Source organism: Protopterus annectens, chromosome 4.part1 (assembly GCF_019279795.1).
Source record: "Protopterus annectens isolate FY-2018-M chromosome 4.part1, PAN1.0, whole genome shotgun sequence".
NCBI lineage: Eukaryota > Metazoa > Chordata > Ceratodontiformes > Protopteridae > Protopterus > Protopterus annectens.
Window position 1 is genome coordinate 518,250,996 of NC_056734.1, and position 25,602 is coordinate 518,276,597.

The window sequence follows — 25,602 nt, forward strand, 5'->3', positions numbered from 1 at the left end:
TGTACAACGTGCTGTTGTCTCCTCAGTGATGGTCAGCAATTCACTACCCCTCCATTCAGTTCTCCACTGATTGTAGACTTGGCAGCAGCAATTTAACAGCTAAGACTTCCATTCTTGTAGAGACTGCCCTCCTCTGGCTTAAATTTCTCCCTCCCAGTAACTGATGTTCTAAACCTGCTGTCAGACAGGGCTGACTGGAATACATTCTGAAGTGTAAGCCTACTGATGTCAGGGAATCTTCACAAAATAGGATGCTGTAAGCTGAGCTGCTGCTGTGGAACTCTGCTGTGGAACTGACTGAACTAAGGGCACTGTCTGTATGTCAGTCTTTTGTTTATTGGTGCTGACCATTGAGTGCACAGGCCCAGATTGTTGCTTACACATTCTTTTTTCTTTTTTGTTTTTAGGCTTTACTCTGGCCTGCCTTTGCTAAGTTTCATTTGCCAGCTTATAGGTACTTGCTGCATTGTTCCCGTATGGTGACTGTCATCTTAGCACCCTACCACCCAAGACAGCAAATGTGTGGATTTTATATACATGATACAAGATCATTGTACCTGGACAGACCTACAGACCCACAGAAAAAGAAAAATTCAGTTGAACACAGTCAGGAAGACAGGACTGCTGATGACCTGTTACTGGATCTTCAGCATCAGATTGCCCAACAGACAAGGTGTGTAGTGGATAGTCATAGGCTGGAGCAAGTCATTAAGCCACTTCTGGACATGGGTTTTGACCAGAACCAAGTGAAGCTTTTGTTTGAACTAAACCCAAGACTGGAATCTTCCTTGCCACAAAGCCTAGAGGTACCAAGGTCTCTCTTATTTTTGGGTCTGAATGCCAACAGTGTTGTAAAAATTCTTGTCAAGTGTCCTAAACTATTCAAAGTGAAGGAGAAAGAACTGCAACCTCGTGTTGATAACCTGCGAAGGCTTGGATTAGTGGAAGGTAAAATTTTACGTGCAAACAGTTATACGAGTGACGTATGCTTGGGGATAAGGAAACTAGGGAAACTTGTACGGTTTTCTGGTACAGAGATAGGAATTGGATGGTGATGAGTTCCAGTTTGGTCTTCATCTTGGTGATAGTTCCCATCAATCACTTGATATGTTCTGAATTTCTATCTCTTTCACAGCCAACTAACTTTGTGTGACTTGCCATTAACTTGTTCAGATCACGTGCATTTTCAAAATGTTGCAGAGTACTGGCATGGGTTTTCTTTTTTAACATTTCCATATTAAGTGTTTATGAAACTGTAAGCAAGTTTTACAAATATTTACAAGTCAGCAATCAATATGTCAAACTATATTGCTGTGTACAATAAGAAATCAAGACTTGAGGATAACTTATGTTCAGCAGCTCAATCTCTCAGGCTTATTTTGAATATTTGAAGTAAACTCTGTTAACCGGAAGTCGCGCAACCAGCACTCTCAAGCAACTGGAAAAAAAAAATAAAAAAAATCAGTGTAATACAGTACAGTTTTCATGTGCTGCATTTACCCCCCACCCCCACCCCCCCGCAGAAACATACCTTATGTTTTTAAGGGTCTGAGTTTTAAAAAAGAAGATGGGAATAAATTCCCTCTCTCCCCAACCTAAGAACAAGCCAAACCAAACAATTAGAATAGGGTACAATATTAGTCAGGCCTATTTTTGATAGTAACTCTAAAGCAACCAGGAACTAGTTATCCGGCATCTACCAATCCCCATGGGTGCCGGTTAACTGAGGGTTTACTGTATGTGTCATTTTAAATGATATCTGTCTTGCAAGTTTTCTACTCAAAACATCGACAATCCAAGGTTCAATACCAAACAAAAAAAACATTTTTTTTCCAGGTACTTCTCCCCCATTTCCCTCCCAGGTGACTGGGGGGGAGAGAAAACTGCAATACTCAACTTTCTTGCTTTTTGTTCCTTGTCTAACTGCCATTATGAGATTACAGCAACCTTTCAGTGACAACATTGTGTGTGTTGACCAAATGGCCATTGACCGACTGACAAACAGTAGGTTTTGCATCTCTCAAGCTGGTTATACTTTAGGCATACTGGTTTGAAGTGGCATTTGCTGGGGTTTCATTATGCACTTTTTTGTAAGCATGAGATTTTATTTGCTCAGTTCTTAGCAGGTTTTGGATGATCCAAGGTCATAGCACCTGGTCAGAAGAGCAAAATAGGTGTTGTCTTACCTGTCAGTGATTGCTTTTTCTCCAAAGAACAGCAACCTGTTAAGTGACAGCATAGCTAGTTTCTAAGCTCCCCCAAATCCAGAAAATAGAGAAGCCTATGCTGAGGCATAAGCAAAAGCCATGTACGGCCATAGAAACAATTGCTGAGAAGTGGCAATACTAGACCGAAATAAGCCTAGAACAAACTGCAAAAACAAGCCACCCTAGTGAAACCCTGATTTATAAATAGGTTGTACAGCAAGAGAGAGAATGTGCACAACAGAGCAAAAACTCCCTCATTGGTCTAAACAAACAAATCAGGGGACTAGTCAAGTCTTCAAAGACAAATTTTGAGGCAAAAATAGTTTTCCAAGCTAAGGCAAAACATAACGCATCTTTCAGTTATGTCTGCATTCTTAAGAACGACACCTAACAATATGCAGAATTAGTTGTACACAGTGTCGCCCATACTCTAACAGAAGATGTACCAAATCTGCTGGCCAATAAATTCGGTTCATATTTCACCTTGTCATCACCTCCAATTATCCCCCAAGAAATACCCTCAACCATTCCTCTACCAGTTATCAGAAATGAACAGGTTGCCATGCGCTCCCCAAAGTAAAAATATGGCTTTGATAGGTCCCATCAGTATACTAGGATGCCCCTTAAATGGGTTGAAACAGGACCTATCAGACCCACTAGAATCTCTTTCTAACCACAGCCTCCTGACTGACTTTGTCCCTTTGGGAGTGGAGGACAGCTATGCTTATCTGTTTACATAAAGGGTTACCATCAGCAGATCTGGAAAATTACTGACCCATAAGTTTGACTGGTCTTGTATGCAAAGCCATGGAAAGAATAATCCATGGACCTAATAAATAATGACATAGGAAACCTCCAAACTCTGGACACACCCATTTTGGCTTTGTCAAGGGCAGGTCAAGCCTGCTTAATGTGGTGGACAACTTTGAGGAAGTCACTAGGGCCATGGATGAGGGTAAAACCTTAACCTTGCTAAAGCATTTGACACAGTTCCCCACTCTGGTGTTATAAACTCAGAAAAGTGGGCATAAATCCCTATGTCTCCATATGGATAGCCAAATGGCTCATGGACAGAACCCATGCAGTTAGAGTGGGTGAATCCAAATCCAGCAAGAGGCCATTTACTATTGGTGTGCCACAGGGCTCAGTACTTGAACCTTTCCTGTTTACTTCTCTGAAGTCAACGCTAATGTAGAAGGCCTTTGTCTAAGTTTGCTGATGATTGCAAGTTGGGGGCAGTCATTGAATTCCCCAGCGATGTTGATATTTTTCAAAAGGGTCTGACTTTGACGTATAATTGGTATCAGAACCATGGCCTAAAACTAATGGCATCCAAAAGTTGTAGTCCCACTGTACTTGGCCTGCATTAGACCAATAATCAAGTACAGTGCATTTTTTGGCATGTGCTTGACCAGGCATGTGCTTGACCAGGCACTTGCAACAGCTGGACCAGCCTCAGAGGTTCCAATAAAAAAAAAATACAGGGTATAAACATGTCCTGTGCAGACAGATTAAAAGCCCTGCTCCTTTACTCTATTTACTACCAACTATTAAAGGATGATTTATGCCTAACCTACAAGGCACTCGCAAATCCAGCCTGATGGAACTGTTACACATTTGCAACACAAATTGCACTAGGGCCACCTGATCTAGGGATCTAAACCTGATCTGTGATATGAGCAAAACATGCTGGAAAGACGGATATATGTCTCTGAGAGAACCCCTTCTCTGGAACAGGTCTCCTGTTCAAGTAAAGCAGAACCCTTCATTGAACCTCTTCAGATGCAGTTTGGTTCCGTGAATGGGGAATCGTAAGTTCACTCCTGGGGTGCTGCCCATGTCCCTTATGGAAGGCATAGGCACAAACCTAAGCTATCCTGTAGTCCTTACGGATCGAACATCGGGTAAAGTTCAGCTAATAAGGACTCTTGTAGCCTAGTAATCTCCTATAAACCTATAAAGTTGAAGCTACTTTAAAATTGAGAAGCCCATATACAAATTTGCATACATTTGGGCATGGCTGCATTGCCTGACATTAATAAGTCTTGATTTGATAAGTGGGCTTTGCAGAGGACCACCCAGTTTTACTAATATGTAAAAAAATAAATGTTTGTCTCTAACTGATGATGATCCTCCGTAATCAAGGAGTGTAATCCAGTATTGTAATGTTTGGATGATGATAATGGATCCCCCTCACCAGAGGATCCCAGATTTCAGATGTTTCTGAAACTTGTACAATACTGAGGAATGTGACCGACCAGTGCGGTGTCCTCACCTCACTGACCTCATGTCACTCTATTTGAAATTTATAGAATTGAAGTGCAACAAAATGAATCTTATTGAAACAGAATCCCATGAACCCAGTCAGTATCATTGAAAAGAAACTACACTGGTTTCTTAAACTTACTCCCAAGATAGCAGTACCTTAGAAAAAAACAGAATGCAGACTATGGCAAATAGACAGAGGACCTCCCCCCTCCTTCGTTTCTCCACTGCTTCGCATACTAGATGCCAAGTTTGTGTCAGGCAAACGGATTATTCAAAATCCTTACTTTCATAAATAAGCAGATCAGATATACATTTGTCAGAAGATAATTTACCCAACTTACTGTGTGATGTCCATATTTGGTGGACATTTTATAAGGTATTGGCACCTAGATACTGTGGCTTCTATACCCAGAAAGGCAGAACAGATGGATATTTAGTTTTAGTCCATGACTCTGGCACCATATGTTTGCCTGTATCATCCCCTCCTGGAAAACATTTGTGCCAGTGGTGGGATTCAATGGTGGTGGGATTCAATGACCGCTCCTAATTTGCAGTCATCTGCAAATTTAATCAGCCAGAGACCATTGACATTGGCCTTGACTTCAGAGAAGTAAATGCCAAAAAGGAACGGCCCAAAGACTGATCCCTGAGGGACTTCACTTGTGACTGGCCTCTTTGTAGAGATGGACTCCCCAGTTCTAACTTCCTGGGTCATGTCTGTGAGCCAGTTGGCTATCCACCGGGTGACATAAGAGTTGGTAGCTAACCTCTTGAGTTTATCAACAATGCCCAAGTGGGATATTCTGTCAAATGCCTTGGCCAGGTAAAGGTAGGCAGTGTGAACCATTTGCCCTCATCCATTACTTTGGTTTCCTTCTCAAAGAAGTCCACCAGGTTGAGTAGGCGTGATCTGACCTTGACAAAACCAAAACTGGTTTGGGTCCAGTGTGTCTGGAGGTTTACTATATCACTATTTATCATTTCCATGATGATTCTTTCCATGGCATAAGTCACTTGTCCAATTGAACAACATCTGTCTTTGACAGAAAGGTGCAACAAAGATGCACTTGCAGATGCTTCTTAAAAGTAGCCATCCAGGAGGTTCCATAAGACCAAAAAGGAGCCGTATAGTATTCCACGTTCATTTTATTTCTTTAAAGATGCAAAACCTGAAGCCTATATTAAACATGAATGACCTGATAGCATAGAGAAATGATTAAAAAATATTCTTGTACTTTTGAATAGAAGTAAGTGTTGCTCTTTAGGACTATACTCTTTGGTCCCACCTCTGTTCTAAGATTGCTACAAAGTGCACACTAGTGGTAGTTGTCTACCTTTTATCTAAAGCTTGTTTGGAAGATTGGGTTGTAATAGTAGACGGACAAAGCAGTCTCCTACTGCAGAGGGAGTATCTCTGGACCACATTTTTCATGCCATTGGGAATTACTATAAGCTTTGCAAAATGTGACTCAAGTCCAGCCCAAATCTTGAATTTCATTGGCTTTCCCTAGGTACAAAAACATGCTAAACATTTTTACCATTACAAGAAAATATTGGCCTTTTCTTTCGCCATTCTTCTTGTGTGTATATGGATGAGCTTTTTCCAGCCATCTTGTGCTTTGGACTCTGGCCTAATAGAGGTATCTTTTCTGATGTTGTCACCTCCAAAATGTACTATGAGGATATTACAATGGCTCCTCAAGGTTTAAAGATTCTGAGAGTCAACTCCACTGAACACATTGTTCAAGATTTCTGCATCATGTAAGAGATGTCTGTATGGGTGGATCTGCCCTTGAAATCTCTTAACTGACATGCCATTCATAATTCTTCCTTCCAGAAGTACGCAGAATGGATGCTTCCTTCTTGGGACAGGTGGAGCACTGTCCTGGCCACATTGTACAGGGGTTTGGTGTACTCTGGAATGAAAGCTTCACATCATCCCAAGTATGACAGCAGTCCTGTTTCTCTCTGAACTGTACAAGAGTAGATTCCACAAATCCTTATTCTTTCACTCTGTCAACATGGCAGCAATATGGTACATCCATCTGCAAACGTGGAGAAACTCCTTTCTGACCCTTCTATGTAGAAGCACATGAAGAGTATGGAAGCAAACCAAGTATCTGTTTGTGGTTCACATTTTTGGGAAATCTAATTTTGCTGATTCAGCAGATTGCACACACCCCACTCCTTTGATGCCAAGAATAACAAAATGCTTTGAACTGTATTCTCACAGCAGGTGCTTGAATTCATGTTCCAATACTGACAGTGTTTCCAACATTAAAAAGGTGCTGCACTCCATGAAGTGTCATCCTCCATTATCTAACCCATCAGCAAAAATAAACTGGCTGACAGGCAAGACTGAGCAGATGCATCCTGATACCCAGTGATTAATATTGTAAAATGGTGTTTAGGAAGTAGGTTGTCCCATTTGCTCATATGCTAACCAAACGTACAGGCCATTTCCATGGACCAGACACTGTTAAGGCTGCTATGCAGGAGGTTAGTGAAAGATTGAAACGAAGGGCACAAACATCAGTTGAAGACCCCTGTAAAGTTGTTCGTGAAATCCTGGCTGAAACTCCAACAGCTGTAGTCATTGTTCTACCAAACACCCTAGTGCTTAAGCAGGTAGTTAGCAGGGTTAGGCGTATAAAAAATAAAAGCATTGTACCAAATATGGATACTCTAGCAGATCTCAGGCCTGGACACCTACCAATAAAGAACGGGGAATTCCTCGTTGAACACACAGGTGCTGGCTGTCCAGCAGATAATTGTGTGGTCATAACCACAGAAAGTAATCTAGAGATTGTGTTATTCTGACTACATTTTAGTGGATGGTACATTCCCAATCAGCACATCTGAGTGCAAACAGGTGTATACCATCCACTGTAAGTTGGAGGTTGGTGGGGTTAGCAAGGTCGTACCAGTACTATACGTTATACTGCCATCCAAGTCTTGAGGCATGCTATAATATGTTCTAGGATTGTGTCTGTAGCATTTGTACTCGGTACAATCTCCTCTTAGCATCCAAACTAGTGAGTAGTGAGTTTGAGAAAAGTGCCACGAGTGCCATTCAAACTCCTTTCAGCAGCAGCATCACCAAGGGTTGTTGGTTTCACCTGTGCCAGATCGTGTGGTGGCAGATTCAGCGTTTACAAACTCCTTTCAGCAGCAGCATCACCAAGGGTTGTTGGTTTCACCTGTGCCAGATCGTGTGGTGGCAGATTCAGCGTTTACATCTGGCAGCACAGTTTGGAAGCTCCATAACATTTGCACTACTCTGCAAGGAAATTCCTGCATTGGCTTTCATCAGTCTGGAACATGTGGAGGGTACACTGAATGAGATTGAGGCAGACATGCCTGAAAATGCTAAACCACGCTGCAAGTTCTTCAGGGTGAATTACGTATTGGGAAGGCCTAGGTGTTATGGTATGCATAGCAACATGTTGGAGAGGTTGCCACCATTGTTTGCTGCAAATTTCTGGAATCAATGGGATACATGTGGTCTAGGGTATCCTAGAAGCCAGAACGCAGCAGAAGGATGGCATCGTCATTTGAGGAGTCTACTTGGGAAGCCTAGATTGTACATGCTAGATGTGTTGCATGCAGTGCAACTTGAACAAAACAGGATGGATGATGTGAAGACCAGGCTAAGCACAGGTATCCCTCCAACCCCTAAATGACGCAGACTTGTAGATAAGGAAGCACGCTTTATGGAACTGTTGGGTAGAAGGGATGACCTTAGTGTTAGGGGATTCCTACATATAATTGCACAACACTGTTCCTTTTAATGTGGGTATATGCGTCATGCCGATCATTGTGCTTTTATGCACCATAGGCACATTTTGTAATGGTTTACACTTTCTGATGTTAGGGGCTGCAACAAACGTGTGTAGTACGGTAGTGGGCACAGTTTATATCGCCCAATTGTCTTTGTTGCTACAGTATGTAGCATTAGACTCTACCAATACCCGTCAGTGAGCTGTGGTCAACACTAGCATAATACAACAGGTTTTGTATTTAGCGTTCATTTTCAACATTTCGATTGGTGACTTCCCGGTAATGCAACTTTCAAGGTAAGCCTTATTTTATTTATTTATATATATATATATATATATATATATATATATATATATATATATATATATATATATAGTGGCATTTCTACCAGTCTTGTGATAACATTTAAAGTTTTTAATTTTATTCTGAAAGCCACAGAATCAAATAAATAAATGAAACTTGTCAGTCCTTTCTGGCACATGCATTTGGATCTCCAATACTTCAGCATTTGCACATAGTCTGTTTCTAGTTCATCTCCAGCAATTCTTGATTCACCTCTCCTCAAAAGCCCATCCAGATCTCCATTCTTGTAATTTAATTTGTTTTGAAAGCTCCAGTTCCACTAGTTGCTAGGTCAGAAGGAGTCTTGGGTAGAGATTTTTTTTTTTATCATTTCCTATTTTTTACATTGTCCCTCTGTAAAGACTTCTAGGGATAAATTGAAAAAGGTTTCTCTTGAGATTTCACCAGGAGCCATAAGCCTGTTTTTCCTCACTGATGTTTCTTGTCCATAAGTGTTTTTTTTAACATCTTTTTAAACATCATCACAGTTGAAATTGCAACATGAGTTCATATTCGTTAATTGCAAATAAACCGTTATAACAGTTTACATTATTGTAACAATTTGCACTAACTACAACATTACCTGTATTGCTCATTTCCTGCCTTCCCTTAAACCTTATTCCTCCTTCTCTTCCTCACTATTATTCTGTATATATTGCTCCCACAAGTTCCATTTATTTCTATGAAATTTGCTCCTCTCCTTCTGTAACCTTTGCCTCCTGTTTATCCGTTTCCAGGACGTTGGTTCCTTTAATAATTTCCTCTAGTAAATTCCAACACTAATTTGCCTATTCTCTATAAACCCTACATGTAGACTTTCCCTTTGATAAAATCTCCGAAGTTCTTCGTGTTTCACTGTTGCAGTCATTACATTTGGGTAATCCTGCTGGCAGGTTGCCCTCAGCCGGCCTGAATTCCAAAGTCTTGGGTCCTGCGTCGGCTGCTGTCACCCCTTCCCTGATGTCAAGTCGTCAGGGGTATAAAAGAAGCAGCCGACTCCATTTTCTTCAGTCTTTCTTGCCGTGCGGTGCCCAAAGCAGAAGCAGTTTGCAAGTGCGGTCGGCTGACTCCTGAGATTTTCATGTTTGAGTTTCAGATCCGAAGTCTTCAATAAAGCTAAGTACCCCGTTGGGGAAGCTTTTTTCTTGCTCCAGACCGATGTCAGAAAAAGTTAATAATTGTATTTCTTGTGGAAAGCAAATACCTCATAAGGATTTTTATTCTTACTGTATTCCTTGCCTAGGCCCTGATCACAACGTTAATGGTTGTCCGTTTTGTGCTAGATTTAACCAACACACTATTAAGCATCGGTATGATTTTGCTTTAAACTTTTTTGGACGCCAGTTTAATTATCCTGAAATGTCGTTGGATACCCATCTGACTACCGGAGTTTACAAAAAATGCAAAGAAAGAGAAAAAGAAAAACAACTGAGGCCCAAAACAGACGACATTTTCCTAAGCCAGTCGCCAGTTCGCCGGTCCTCAGTGAGGTGCTTTCACAGCCCCTGATGCCCACTACTTTAGAGTCGCAGGTCGCTACCGACTCCCACGCGGAGTCGGCCATGCTGCTCGATACTCAAGGTATTGGAGCCTCGGACGCTAATCCCTCAGATGGGTCCAGAGCCGCTGAGCAGGTACCGGCTTCTGAGGGTGTATTCAGACCTAAACATCTTTACATTAAAACGACTTCAGCATTAAAGGCAAAGACTAGAGCACCTCCTAAAGCAAGGAAGCAAACTTGAGAGCAATGTGGACAGGCTTCTATGCCCAAAAAACAGATGCTCAAAATGGCTGAAGACTTAATTACCTTGATCAGGGGTTCCCATCCCCCTCCTCATAAGAGGCCTAGGCAAGACACTGACTATGAATCTTCAGATCAGGTTTCTATTTCTTCTGATCAGGAATATTCCCCCTCCCCCAATGAGGATTCTGATGCTGAAGAATCTATACCTCCAGCATCTCCTCCTGAGGACTATTATTTTCGGGAAGCCTTACATACCATGAGGGAGCATTTCCACTGGGAGAGCCAAGATTTTTCAGAATCTAAAATGAGACTCAGGGATTTTCTTTTGCTACCTCTGCACAGACCAGCTATTCCACCTGTTAGACATTGTAGATGGACATTGTAGATGATGTGTTTTCGGAGTCTAGTCCGACCCCTGACTTCTTACCCCACAGCTCCTGTTAAGCCTCACAGATATTCCAGGGTTCCTGACTCGCACAAATTTCTTTTTAAAAACCCTGCTGCTGACCCAGAAACTATTTCACAGGGTCCAAAGGGAGTTAAGGCTTCCACTGCAAAAAAACCCAACCCCCTCTGGCAGAGATTCAAGGGCACTGGATAGATGGGGGAAAAAGTTTTACGCATCTGCAACTTTGGCTATAAGGGCCTTAAACTGTCAATTTCATATGCTTAAGTATCAGCAACATGTCATGGGATTGCTTAAACAGAAAATGTTGTTAAATTCTGAATGTGCAGAAAACAAGGAAATGCAGGATTTATTGTATGCAGCAGAACAAGTTGGAAAACATACTTTGCAATGTGGTTTTGATTCTTTGGAGGCCTCCTGCAGGGCCGCAGTTACGGGCTCTGTAATTGGGAGGCATGCTTGGTTAAAGGAACAAAATCTGCCTGAACATGTTAAAGGTAAATTACTAGATGCACCTTTACAGCATGATACTTTGTTTGGTGTTAAGGCAGAAGAGGTGTTAAAGAAAATGGAGGACAAAGCTAAATCTATGCAAACTGTCAAAGAATTTTTACAAGTACAGCCACCCAGGTTTAGTAGACACTGGCCTACAAAAAATTGGTCCTTTCCTGTGTCAGACAGACCTCAAAGGGGCAGATCTAGACGTCCTAGGGGCAGATCCCAGGCGCAAGGTTCTTATAGGCCTAAGCAATGGGGTGCTTCTACCTCCAAAGCTGGAGAAGATAGAACACAAACCTACAGAAAACAGTCCCAATGATTTCCCCCTATCTGCACCAAGCACTTACCTTCTGGCAGCACCCTTAGGGGGAAAATTAGCACTTTTTGCTCAAAATTGGCACGTCATAACCCAGGACAAGTGGGTTCTAAACATAGTGTCACAAGGATACAAGTTCCATTTACATACTATGCCAAAGGCAAACGGCTGGCCAGATCTGCCAAAAAATCAATGGGCAGAGGCACAAAAACAAGTCTCATCCCTCATGGACATGGGGGCCATTCAACAAGCACCAGAGCAAGAGCAGGGGCAAGGATTTTACTCAAGACCGTTCTTGGTACCCAGAAAGGACAAGGCCTGGAGGCCGATACTGGACCTATCTATTCTGAACACTTTTTCCTGGAAATTCCAAAATTCAAAATGTTGACTTTGCAGCAGCTTCTGCCTATGTTGGGCAAGAATTCTTGGCTTATGACTTTAGACCTAAAAGAAGCATACCTACATGTTCCAATCAGGCAATCATGCAGACGATACCAAAGATTCAAGGCTGGTTCAATGCATTACCAATTCTCTGCAATGCCCTAAGCCAAAGTGCCTGGCACCAGTAATTGCATTCTGCAGACAGAGGAATACAAATATATTCTTACTTGGCGACTGTGTCATTCAAGTAGAGAACAAGGACATTCTTCTTCAACATCTGATGTTTGTGAAAAGACTCCTAACATGCCTGGGGTACACAGTCAACAAAAAGAAATCAAAACTAGTACCCTCACAACAGATCATTCCTGGGTGCAAGCTTGAATACAACTGCCCAGATGTCTTATCTCACGCCAGACAAACAAAGGCAACTGACTACCTATTTCAAAATGTTGGCAACAAAGGCCCAGATGTTCTTCATTCCACATTGCTGCAGTCCTAACTATTGGGTAGTCCGCTGTCCAGTCGGCCCGAATACCAAAGTATATGGCTGACGTCGGTCAGGGCGCATTAGACTGACGTCAGTACGTCAGGGTACTAATGCGCATGACCGACGTCATATCCTCAGTCTTTTTTTCCGCATGGTCCGATGCAGAAGCAATTTTGCGAGTGCAGGTTGGCGTTCTGAAAGTTTCTGAAGCCAGAGTTTCAGACCGAATCAAAGTTGGCTAAGTACCCCGTTGGGGAATATTTTGGTTTTTTCTTGCCTCAGTCTTTAACCGGATGTCAGAAAAAGTGAATAACTGTATTTCTTGTGGGAAACAGATACCTCATAGGGATTACCATACTTTGTGTATACCTTGTTTAGGGCCTGAGCACGACGTTGTTGGATGCCGCTCTTGTGCTAGATTTAACAAACGCACTATTAAGAGAAGGTTAGACTGTGCCAGGTTAGTGTTTGGGAAGCGTTGTAATTATAAAATGCCGCCGGATGCTCCGGCCGCTTCGCTAAAAACGCAAGGACAAAACAGCAAAGCCTAGAGTGGAAGAACCGACAGTCCCAGACGCCGGTTCTTTAGAGGGCTCAGTGGAGCCGGAGGTTTTGCCAAGTGTTTCTTTGGAGTCTCAGGAGAGACTTTACTGTTACAGGATGTATCCTCTCAGGAAGTAGGCCAGGCTGAGGGGCTTCTCAGGTGGCTGTTCTTCCCTCTCTTCCTAAGGTGGTCAGAGCCTCCCTTCTGTTTCCAAGGCTGCTTTGAGGGGCAGGCCGAGTTTTGCTTCAGTGGGGGTTTCTCCTAGTGCTTCAGGGTCTTTGCCTAAGAAACACATGCTTAAAAGTGCAGAGGATTTGATTACTATGATAAGGGGTTCTATGCCCTCCTGATAAGAGGCCTAGGGTGGAACCTGAGTTTGAGAGTTTTGAGCAATGCTCGAGGCTTCTGAGTCTTCGGCTGAAGACTTGCAGGAGTACCCTCCTTATTCTGATTCTGATGTGGATGATTCTACTCCTTCAGCTTCCCTCCTGAGGATTTTTCATTTTCAGAGACTCTGCATTCCATGAGGGAGCATTTTAAATGGGAAGGTCAAGATTTCTCTGATTCCAGGAAAAGGCTTAGGGAATTCTTGTTTTACCCCAGCATAGGCCTTTAGCTATACCTCCTGTTTTGAATGTGGTGGAAGATGTTTTGCAGAGGCTTCCCTGAATCCTGATTCTTTGCCTCCTGCCCCAGTTAAACCGGATAGGTATTATAGGGTGCCTGAAGCTCATAAGTATCTTTTTAAGAGTCCTAGGGCAGACCCGAAAACTGTCTCTCAGGGGCCTAAAGGTGTGAAGGCCTCAGTTGTTAAAAATCCTGTCCCTCCTGATAAAGAGGCAAGGGCTTTGGATAGATGGGGAAAGAAAGTGTATACTTCTTCCACTTTAGCCATGAGGGCGTTGAATTGTCAGTTTCACATGTTAAAATATCAGAATTATCTTCTTTCACAGTTGAAATCTAAGGTGGATGCTCTGGCGGAAGGTATTGAGTGTAAAGAGTTGCAGGATTTAGTTCATGTGTCTGAACAGGTGGGTAAACATTCCTTGCAATGTGGTTTTGATGCTGTGCAGGCCTCCTCCAGGGTGGCTGCCACTGGTTCTGTTCTTCGTAGGCACGCCTGGTTGAGAGATCAGAATTTAGCTGAGCATGTTAAGACACGGATTTTGGATGCTCCCTTGCAGTCTGATGTGTTGTTTGGTTCGCCTGTAGAAGCAGTTTTGAAGAAGATGGAGGACAAGGCTAAGTCTATGCAAACTGTTAAAGATTTCTTGCAGGTGCAGCCTTCGAAGTTTAGTAGAAATTGGCCTGCTAAGGGATGGACTTATCCTGCTTATGATTCCCAGTCTAGGGGTAGGTCTAGACGTGGTAGGGGCAGAGCTCAGGGTTCTTTTAGGCCTAGAACAGGGAGTTCCCCTGCTCAGACTTCTGGTGAGGGCAGGGGTCAGTCCTTTCGTAAGCAGACCCAATGACCTGCCTTTTCAGCTGCCAGTTCATTCTCGCCTGGCAGCACCGTTGGGAGGAAGACTGTCTCTTTTCAAAGAAAATTGGGATTTAATTACCCAAGACAGATGGGTTCTGGATATCATTCACCACGGTTACAGGTTTTATTTCCATACCTTGCCTCCTTTCAAAGGCATGCCAGACATTCCTCCTCTACAAAGACAAGAGGCTCACAAGCAGATTTCTCAATTACTCCAAATAGGGGCCATTCAGCCGGTTCCTGTGCCAGAAAGGGGCCTAGGATTTTATTCTCGCCTGTTCCTAGTACCAAAGAAGGGGAACACGTGGAGACCAATTTTGGATTTATCTATCCTCAACACTTATCTGGACATTCCCAAGTTCAAAATGTTGACGTTACAACAGCTTTTACCTCTGCTGGGCAAAGATCACTGGATGGTAACTTTAGATCTCAAGGAAGCTTACCTTCATGTGCCTATAAGACTAAGTTGCAGAAAGTATCTGCGTTTTCGAGCTGGAAATTCTCATTATCAGTTCTCTGCATTGCCCTTTGGCTTATCTACTGCCCAGAGTATTCACAAAGGTTCTGGCTCCAGTGATAGCTTACTTCAGGCTAAAAGGAATTCAAATCTATCCTTACTTGGACGATTGCCTGATTCTGGCTCAAGAAAAGGAAGACCTTCTACAGCATTTGGAATATGTCATAGCAGTGCTAAGATGCCTAGGGTATTCTGTGAGCGAAATAAAGTCCAGTCTAGTACCCTCTCAAGACATGTGCTTTCTGGGTGTGAGACTGAATACAGCAGCCCAGATGGCCTTTTAACCCCGGACAAACAAAAGAATCTTTCCAGTTACTTCCATCAACTATCTCTTCAGTCCGGGCTGACTGCAAGGACAGTCCTTCAAGCCTTAGGGTTCATGGCATCTTGTATTCTGGTGCTTCCCAATGCCAAACTGCATATGAGGAAGCTACAATGGTATCTCAAAATGTATGGACACAGCACTGCCGGATTTGGACACTGTCATTCAAATAATACCTTGCATTCAAAAGGAATTTTTGTGGTGGGCTCAGGAATGTCACCTAAACAAGGGACTCTCTGTGACCCGGCCAGAGGCGAGTCAAATTCTAACGACAGATGCCTCAGACATTGCTTGGGAGCTCATCTAAATGGAAAGTGGATACAAGACAAGTGGCCTGCCAGACTACAGCATCTACATATCAACATGAAGGAGATGTTAGCAGTCCAGTTTGCATTAATGGCTTTCAAGGAGTTGCTTCTTCCAGGGCAGGTGTTGATTCTAACAGACAACACAACTGTCATGTGGTACATCAACAAACAAGGGGGAACACATTCTTACCCATTGTGCAGGCAAGCAATGATTTTATGGGAGACTGCGCTCAGCTTGCAACTAACTCTTCAGGCAAGGTTTCTGCGGAGCACAGAACTCCTTAGCAGATGTGTTAAGCAGACAAATCATGGATCCCCACGAGTGGAAACTGGATCTTCATGTATTTCAAAAGTTGACAGTGTCCTGGGGAACTCCAGACATAGATCTGTTCGCTTCTCCACTAAACCACCAGCTGCCAAAGTTTTGCACAAAGAGGTTTCATCGCACAGCTTGGAAAGTGGATGCTCTTTCAGTTGGAAAAATCTTCATGTGTATGCGTTTCCACCTCTGCCTCTTCTTCCAAAGGTGCTTCTAAAGGTCAGACAAGACAAGCCAAGGATGATTTTAATAGCTCCAGATTGGCCTCGGCAGCACTGGTACCCATTACTGAGGAGTCTGGTAAAGAAGCCTCCATGGCCTTTACCCTTGATTCCACATCTGTTGTCTCAGAAGGACGGTCGTCTGCTCAATGTCAAGCTTCACTCTCTTCATCTAACAGCCTGGCATATTCTGTTTTGAAAGACAGCAGGTCTCAACTTCCTCAACAAGTTTTAAATGTGATTATGGAAGCCAGAAGACCTAGTACAAGGAAAGTGTACGCAGAAAAATGGAAGAGATTTTTATTTTGGACTGCAGCAAAGAATTTGGAGATTTCAGAGCCTAATTTGAGTGTGGCTCTTCAATATCTTACTGAGTTATTGGACAAAGGTTTGTCTTTCTCTTCCATTAAGATTCATGCTGCAGCAATTTCAGCTCACTATGATTGTGACCCACCATTGTTTTCACATCCTTTGTTCAAGCAATTTCTTAGAGGGGCAAAGAATATAAGACCCCCGCGTAGAGCTCCTACTCCTGCTTGGGATCTCAATTTTGTGTTGGAGAAACTTACTCTACAACCTTTTGAGCCTGCAGCTACTGCTGAACTGAAATACTTGTCATGGAAGACTGCTTTTTTGTTGGCCATTACTTCTGCAAGAAGGGTTTCTGAGTTACAGGCTTTATGCCTAAAGTGGTTTCTAGTGTGGCTTTAAACCAAACTATTCATTTGCCTACGTTTTATGCAGATCCCCAAAATAAAGGGGAAAAGATTTTGCACACTTTAGATGTACACAGGCAATTGCGTTATTATTTGAGCAGGACTAAGGATTTTAGGCAGTCTCAGCAGTTGTTTGTTTCTTTTGCTTTGAGTTCTCAGGGCAAGCCTGTGTCAAAACAAACTATTTCTAGATGGATTGGGTGTTGCATTACATTTTGTTATTCCCATCATGGCAAGGAGATTCCAGCTGGGATTAGGCCTCATTCCACTAGGGCTACTGCCACTTCAACAGCATTTCTGAGGGGTGGCAACTAAGGATATTTTGGAGGCAGCTACTTGGAGTTCAGTGCATACTTTCTCTAAGCATTATCACCTTCCTCTCTACTCTAAGTCTAGGGCTGGTTTTGCCACAGCTATTTTGCAGGGCATGTTGTCAGTTCCTGCTTCCTTATGATTTGCCAGCCTCCCTTACCTCTGCTTTGGGATTCTACCCAATAGTTAGGACTGCAGCAATGTGGAATGAAGAACATAGTACAGTTTTGTACCTACCATAAATGTAGATGTTCGAGGATCCACATTGCTGCAGTCCAATTTACCCTCCCTCCTTTCCCTCTGTGTTTAGGGGTGGTTGTGTAGGTGAGGTTATATTCTGCTAATTTTGTATATTTTGTATATATATATATATTTTGGTGCAGGTATGTTGGGAGTTTTTGGTTTTTGGCCTTATCTTTTCAGGGTCTTCTGACATCTGGGGCAAGAAAAGACTGAGGATATGACGTCGGTCATGCGCATTAGTACCCTGACGTACTGACGTCAGTCTAATGCGCCCTGACCGACGTCAGCCATATACTTCGGTATTCGGGCCGACTGGACAGCGGACTACCCAATAGTTAGGACTGCAGCAATGTGGATCCTCGAACATCTACATTTATGGTAGGTACAAAACTGTACTTTATCTGTAAGAAAAATTCTGCAGGCTTTGGGCTTCGTGGCATCGTGCATCCTACTAATTCCATATGCAAGACTGCATATGAGGAAACTTCAATGGTACCTAAAAAATTGTTTGGACTCAGCATTGCCACAGCCTGGAAACAGTCATTACTCTCATTCCCTGCCTGCAACAGGAGTTTCGATGGTGGGCAAAGGCTTGTCACCAGAACAAGGGACAGCCATTCACATTACCTCCAGCCAGGCAGACACTAACAACGGATGCATCAGATTATGCCTGGGAGCCCACATGGCAGAGGCATTCGGGGCACATGGTCCTCAAACCAAATGCATCTACATATCAATCAAAAAGAGATGTTAGTTGTTCAAAATGCCCTGACCACCTTCAAGGACCTACTTCATCCGGGACAACTACTGATAAAGACGGACAACACCACGGTCATGTGGTATATAAACAAGCAGGGGGGTACACATTCTTACCCCCTTTGCAGACTAGCCATGACCTTGTGGGACACAGCTTTGACTTACCAAGTACATATGTAGGCACAATTCCTGCCAGGAAAGGAAAATACTCTGGCAGACGAACTAAGCAGAAACCTCATGGATCCCCACGAGTGGAAGCTGGATCCACAAGTCTTCAGCATGATAACAAGGAAATGGGGGATGCCTGGACATAAATCTATTTGCCTCCCCTCTCAATTACCAACTAAAAAGATTCTGCACAAGGACTTATCACAGACAAGCATGGAAAGTGGACGCCCTATCAGTATATGCCTTTCCTCCACTGACTCTCCTCCCCAAGGTGCTCCTAAAGGTCAGACAGGAGAAGCCAAAGATACTGATTGCCCCAGACTGGCCGCGCCAGTACTGGTATCCAATACTAAGGAACTTATCTCTATACCTGGCTTGGACCTTACCTCGACTACTGTCCCAGCAAAACAATCAGATCATTCACAACCAACTCAGAACATTAAATTTGGCAGCATGGTGGATAATGTAGGCATACAAAAAACACCTCTCAGTAAAGCTGTGATGGATGTCATTCTGGAGGCCAGAAGGCCTAGTACTAGAAAGTCTTATGCTGGAAAATGGAAGAGATTCTGTGCCTGGAACCAGGCACAAGGAACTGATACAGCGGTACCAAATATTCCTCAGATTTTGCAATACTTAACTGAGATGCTGGACAAAGGCCTATCTTTTTCATCAATTAAAATTCATGCCTCTGCCATTTCGGCTCATTACAATACAGAGCCACCACTTTTTTTTCTCACTTTATTAAGGCAGTACCTCAGAGGAGCCAAAAATTTAAGGCCCCCAAGAAGACTACCAATACCTGCATGGGACCTCAACTATGTCTTGGAAAAGCTCACCCTGCCTCCTTTGTAGCCAGCTGCTACAGCTGATATGAAGTTTTATCTTGGAAAACAGCTCTGCTCTTAGCAATTACTTCTGCAAGATGAGTTTCAGAGCTACAGGTGCTCATGGCTGTGGAACCTTTCATCATTTTTCATCCAGACAGGGTCTCCCTGAGGACAAACCCAACATTTATGCCTAAAGTAGTATCCAGTGTGGCTCTTAACCAAGCCATCCATCTGCCAACCTTTTACCCAAATCCACAGAACAAGGGGAGAGAATTCTGCATTCTTTGGACGTATACAGACTGCTTAGATTCTACATGGACAGAACCAAAGCTTTCAGGAAGACAGAGCAATTACTAGTGGCATATGCTGCAGGATCATAAGGAGTTGGGAGGGTGGCCTAATGGTTGAGGTGTTTGCCTTACAAACACAAGGTGCAGGGTTTGAGTCTCACAAGGAATAATTGGCTAGGCTTAAAATGGCACGCAAAGGCAGTTAGCCTAGTACTAACTCATGAACCCATGACCCATGATGAAAGCCTATCTCTAAGTAGACTATTTCTAAGTGGTTAGGCCACTGCATTCGTTTCTGCTACTTACACCATGGCAAGCCAGAAAGGGCATTAAGCCTCATTCCGCCAGAGCTGCAGCCACCTCAGCAGCCTTTCTCAGGGGAGTACCAACCAGAGATATTTTAGAGGCGGCTACTTGGAGTTCAGTGCACACCTTTACAAAGCATTATCATCTGCCACTCTACTCCAAATCCAGGGCAGGCTTTGCCACTGCAGTTCTGTAGGGCCTCATAGCCGCTCCTACTGCTGTCTAGTTCCAGCCTCCCAACCATAGCTTTGGGACTCTACCCAAATGTAATGATTGCAAAAGTGAAACACGAAGAACATAATACAGTTGTGTACAGTTACCATAAATGTAGATGTTCCGAGTGTATTCATTGTTGCAGTCCAGGTTACCCACCCACCTTCCCCCTTTTTTTCTTTTGGATTTTATCTTTCCTTCTCTAATTTATACTACCTATGTGGTGTATTTGCTTATAGATGAAGATGTATTTCTGAATATATATATATATATATATATATAGATATATAGATATATAGATATATATATATATAAAGTTTGGCTACCCTTTTTGGGGGCACCTGACATATGGGGCAAGAAAAACTGAAGAAAATGATGTTGGCTGCTTCTTTTATACCCCTGGCGACAGCAGCTGATGCAGGACCCAAGACTTTGGAATTCAGGCCGGCTGAGGGCAACCTGCCAGCAGGATTACACAAATGTAATGACTGCAACAGTGAATACACTCTAACATCTACATTTATGGTAAGTGTACACAACTGTACTTTCTGCATTCCCACACTGGCTTTCTTCTTGGAATACTTTTTTGCTACTTTATGAATATAAGGATAAAAGTAATAATCAAATTAGACTACATGTATTCGTATACTATACATTGTAACACTTTTATTAAATTGTCACTTAAGTAGGCAAATCATAGAAAAAAATACAGGCAAGCGTACATTAATAGAAAAGAAAACAAACCATATTAACATCAGATTGATGCTTTATGCATTAGATATATGTTTTCTTTCTTTTTAACAGTATTCATTTCAACATTATGTAAATTGCTCAATTTCTGCCTTCCCCTTAAATCTCACTCCTCCTTAGCATTATTGTACTTGTATTGTTCCCACAAATTGATTTTTATGTAATTTGCTTCTTCTTTTTTCTAAAGATCCCCCTCTTGTTCATTTGTCTTGTTTAGCTTTTGATTTCCATTTTGTATTTAATGCTATTGGCTGCTAAAAAGGCAAATAAAGTTGAGAATAATTTTCTAGTTACAGCCATTTTCTCCCCAACATTTCTGTCAAGAATATTCTGAGGGGAACATCCAAAATTTGTCAATTCTCCTAAAAAACATCTTTGTAATTGCCCCTCCTTGTTTCCTTCACCTCCAACATTTATTCTCTATCTGAGAATTTCTCTGTCTGCTTAGAGTATAAAAATGTGACGCCCGTGCACTGCCCAGCAATCAAGGAGCCTCAATCCTCAGCACCAACACCAGTGAGGGGCATCCATATAGGGAAAGGATAATAAATACACCTACGTTAAAGTACAATTTCCCTTAAGAGATCACAGTCTGTCTGGAGCTGGTTTCTGCCTTTCTCTTCAGGTCCCCAATAAGACCTCCCCACTGGCACAGCTATAGGGTTCAGATCTCAGCCTAGTGGGCAAGCTAAAACCTCTAGCACCCTCTGTCCAACCAGTGCTTCGTATCCCTGCCCAAGTAGCTCACACACACACACACACACACACACACACACACACACACACACACACACACACACACACACACACACACTTTTGAGATAAGAGTTTATACAACCAGACAGCCCTGGGGAAGTCTGGCACAGGTTCTCCAGTTGTGCCCTTTTTCTGCCCAGTCTAAAAGGTAGTACCAGCTGCCACCACCAGCTAATATCAGCTACTCAAAGCCCCTTCTGAAAGGGTGTCCAATTATTACTGTGCAATATTATTATCCAAATGGTAAGTGTGAGTGAACAGTCTAGGCTTATTAGAGTGACTTGGTACAGTATCACTATATAGATGCAATGTACTCGAGAGCTTAAATTAATTCTACATAAACAGCCACAGTTGAAAGGTTTAAAAATATTTATTAATAAATAATAAAAACGCAATACTTCCTACTACACAGTACTAGTCAAGAGTTCAGAGATCACAGAAAAATACTTAAAATAATACCATAGAAAAGTTCTGACATCACAGAAAAACACTTGGTATCAGAGAAAACACAGTTATAAATAACTTGCATATAGAGCAAAACAGTACTGGTGATGTTGCACGTTCACTAGACAAATGCTCTGAACTCTCTGATTCTCTGTCTTTAAATTGATAACACAGAGCTGCTTCATATGGCATCATTCTTCATACTTCTCTGGTGTTCCCAGGCTAACAAACTACATTTACATTCTTTACACCTGGTCAGAAACCAGAGCAATAAAGGACGTTTTATACATGCAAATTCTAGCCATTAACTCTAGTCTTAAAACAATAGGCAGGATGCCTCCCTCTAGGCACATCGGCTGCAAATTTTGACATCAAAGACAGTCATAAAATGCTTGACTTAGCTTTCTTACAGCGCAGAGTGCACTGTTACATTTTTGCAGGTCAGTATCCAATGCAGTCTTTTCACATTTAAGAGAACAAGCCTGTGTCTTACATTAATATTTACAAATTACAATTATCTACAAAATTCTATCTGGCTAGACTGACAGCCTTCACCTATCTTCACAAAAAATACTTCTGTAAACACTTCCAAGCAAAAGTCCTAAACCTTGTGGACTTTGTTGCATACTTTGGAACTGTGCAGATGTCCTCCCCTTGTTCCTTTTGTAAATTGTTTTTCCAGTCTCTTGTCCCAGTCTTTTCTAACCTCCTCTGACTGATTTATATAGTTATCCTGCAGTCCAGCTAATTATCCCTAATCATAGTCTTTCTTTATCTCTTAAACTGCATCTGAGTTCCATCATCATCCTTTTCCACTTTTGAGTTCTAATTTCCTGTTTAATTATATGAGCCTTAACTGCATAACATTAAAGTATTCCTTCAAATCGGGTAAATATAAACCACCTTGTTCTTTGGGAGAGTCACTTTATCCCTTTTAACTTTTGCCCTCTTCCCCACCCAGATAAAATCCTTCATCTCTTTATTGTCGTCTACAACTTGTCCCTGGTTGATAAAATGCTTGATCAATATGTGAGATGGGGGGGGGGGCTGAAAACAATCCATACTCAAGATCAAGAGCTTCCATTTTCTTAGTTTTTGAATTGTTTTTTGTTTTTTCTTGCCACATATCCTTAGCTGCCATAACAGAATCCCTTTAACTCATAAACCTAAGTGCTTCCATTTTATTTTGTCCCCATGAGTTTGGAGACTTGAACCAGTTAATGCATGGGTATATAGGGTGTACAGTTGTAGCTTTTGTTATATCTTTTATTTTAAACCTGAAAAAGACTTAAAACTGTCTCAGAATGTTCCATAACGCTGAAATAAACATTTCTTGATTTTCAAAAACAAAATAATACATGAAAATAATGCTAATTTTTCCTTGAGTCGTACCACTTGTATCCCTAATTTTCTTTCATTATGGCTCTACATATAAAGCAAGTAACAGAGAAAGAGTACAGCCCTGTTCAGTTCCTTTATTCACACAGATTGTCATATAGGAACCCTTGCATCTTACTTCTTGCTTTTGACCCTTCGTGGAGCGTCCTCCTCAACTCTATTCTGTCAGAGAATGCAGATGTTAAAATTGTCCTACTCATAAAATCCCATCTGATTGTGTGAAGTACTGTCTCTGAAGCAAGACTAGCCAACAGTAATGGTGTTTTCTTACACTCTTCACTCTGGATCATCATGGAAGTCCTTCCTTATCAATGTTGCAGTATTCTTTTCAACTGGGATATCCTGCCATGGAGAGCCGCTACTGCTGTGAATAGCCGATCAGCCTTTACACCTTCCAGGTGCCATATGTCCATATTGCCTTCATCCAGGATGTAAGGTACATATGTGACATACAAACACTTGGACCTCAGAACTTTTACTACCTGTCCAAACACTACCCTTGTGTTCAATCTGCAAGATGTTTGCTGCTTTGGTTTCATTAACGAACCCTCTCAAGTTAAGTGCCCCATTAGAGTCTCTTCCTTCCCATTTTTTTTAAATTCTTTAGTACCTTTTTATGTGTTATCCAGGAAGTTAAAATGCGAGTGTGGGAGACTCATTCCCCTTAAGGACGGACAGCTTTTTGTTTGGGTGCTACACACGACCATGTGAAATTTGTCAAGCATTTGTCTCAAGACACACTGCAGCAGTTTGTCTTCCCTTTCCATTTACCTGGAAAACTAGAGTTTGAAACTGTTAGTTCATGGTAACATGGCTCCTGAATCTACCCGCCCTGACATTCAGCTGCCACTTAAGAAAAAAAGCTAAGAAGATGCACATTGAATCCTGTCCAGCCTCCTCCGGACATTTCCATTGGGTTGGACGAAGAACCCCAAAACTGTCCAAAGCCAACGTCTGCTCCCTCTTTTGCAACCCACTAACCCATCTGGAGGCTTACATCTGCTGCAGGCAGGGAGGGGGAAACCCCAGCTGTTTATCTCTGAGTCATAGGTTGATTTCCCAAATTCTTGTTAAGGAGGAAGTTTCCGGTACCCTCATTGAATCTAGGCAGGGGTCTGAACTGCCAAGATTTGTTAGAGCTGACTTTAACTTACAAGAAGCAGAAAAAAAAGATATTTAGCCCTGTGGCTAAGGATCCACAAAAAGAATGGTAAGACTTTACTCTGGGTCTTTTTAATGCCTGTCCCTGCTTGTGTTCCCTCGTCCTCTACTCCCGTAAAACATTATAGGGAATCTGATTACTCTGAGGAAGAGCTGGATGTAGACTGTGGTGAAGAGTCATTGGTTTACACTTCCCAAACCCATTTTCCTCTTGCCATGGGCCTGAAGAAGTTTCACTTTCTTCTGATTCCCCTATGGAGGAATTATCCTTTAGAGATACTGTGATAAGTATGATGGAACATTTTAAATGAGATTGTTCCTAGGTTGCTGATGTTCTGAAGAGGTACTGTGAGCTCTTACAAATATATTCACCCCAGTCTTCTGCATTACTTCCAGTGTTGGATGCCCTTTTTGACACTTTCTTCGGCTTCTCAAGCCCCTGATTTCCAGTGTCCTGTCCCCAAGAAGCCTGACAAGTTCTATAAAGTCCCTGAGGCTCAAATGTGTTTGTATACACGTCCTTCTTCTGACCCTGCTGTGATTTCCCTGGTCACTGACAAAGCATTTAAATTCCTCTCTTCCTGTAAACTTGTCCTTTCTGGTAAGGACAGCCATGTTATGGAAAAGTATGGAGAAAGTGTATACTTCTGATGCCTTAGTTTTTAGGGCTATTAAGTACCGGACCCATATAACTAGCTGTGTATTGGCTGTTTTGTCCAAACTTGTGGACATTCTGACTGATATGCCTGATTCTGAGGCAAAGTTTTTTTTGTGCCATCTCTATATTGCGCTGTGCTTCTCAAGTGGTCCATCATTCTAATAATGCAGTTTTGATGATGTGGATGCATCCCCCAGGGCAGCTGCTTCAGGATCTGTGAGGAGAATTATTCTAGGCTGCGCTTACAAGCTGTGCCTGTTGACATCAAGGTCAAATTACTGGATAACCAGAATCTTTGTTTCTGCTGCTGCTGAGCTTTTTAAGATCCTATTGGATAAGGGTTAAGTTATACAGGATCTGAAACAGATCTTCCTTTCTCCGGTTGCTTACTACCAGAGAAATTACAGTGTGTGATGTCAGTTTCACCTTTATTCTCACTGATGGGTCGGAACCTATCA

At 42.3% G+C, this 25,602-nt stretch overlaps 1 protein-coding gene across 1 annotated transcript in view; it reads left to right on the forward strand.

Annotated features, from left to right (window-relative positions):
* Positions 1-25,602, forward strand: part of MTERF4 (mitochondrial transcription termination factor 4) — a 322,348-nt gene that overhangs the window by 44,688 nt on the left and 252,058 nt on the right. Inside the window, exon 2 of the mRNA XM_044070330.1 lies at positions 408-948. Coding sequence (XP_043926265.1) covers positions 408-948 — 541 coding nt within the window. The remainder of the gene's footprint in view (positions 1-407; positions 949-25,602) is intronic.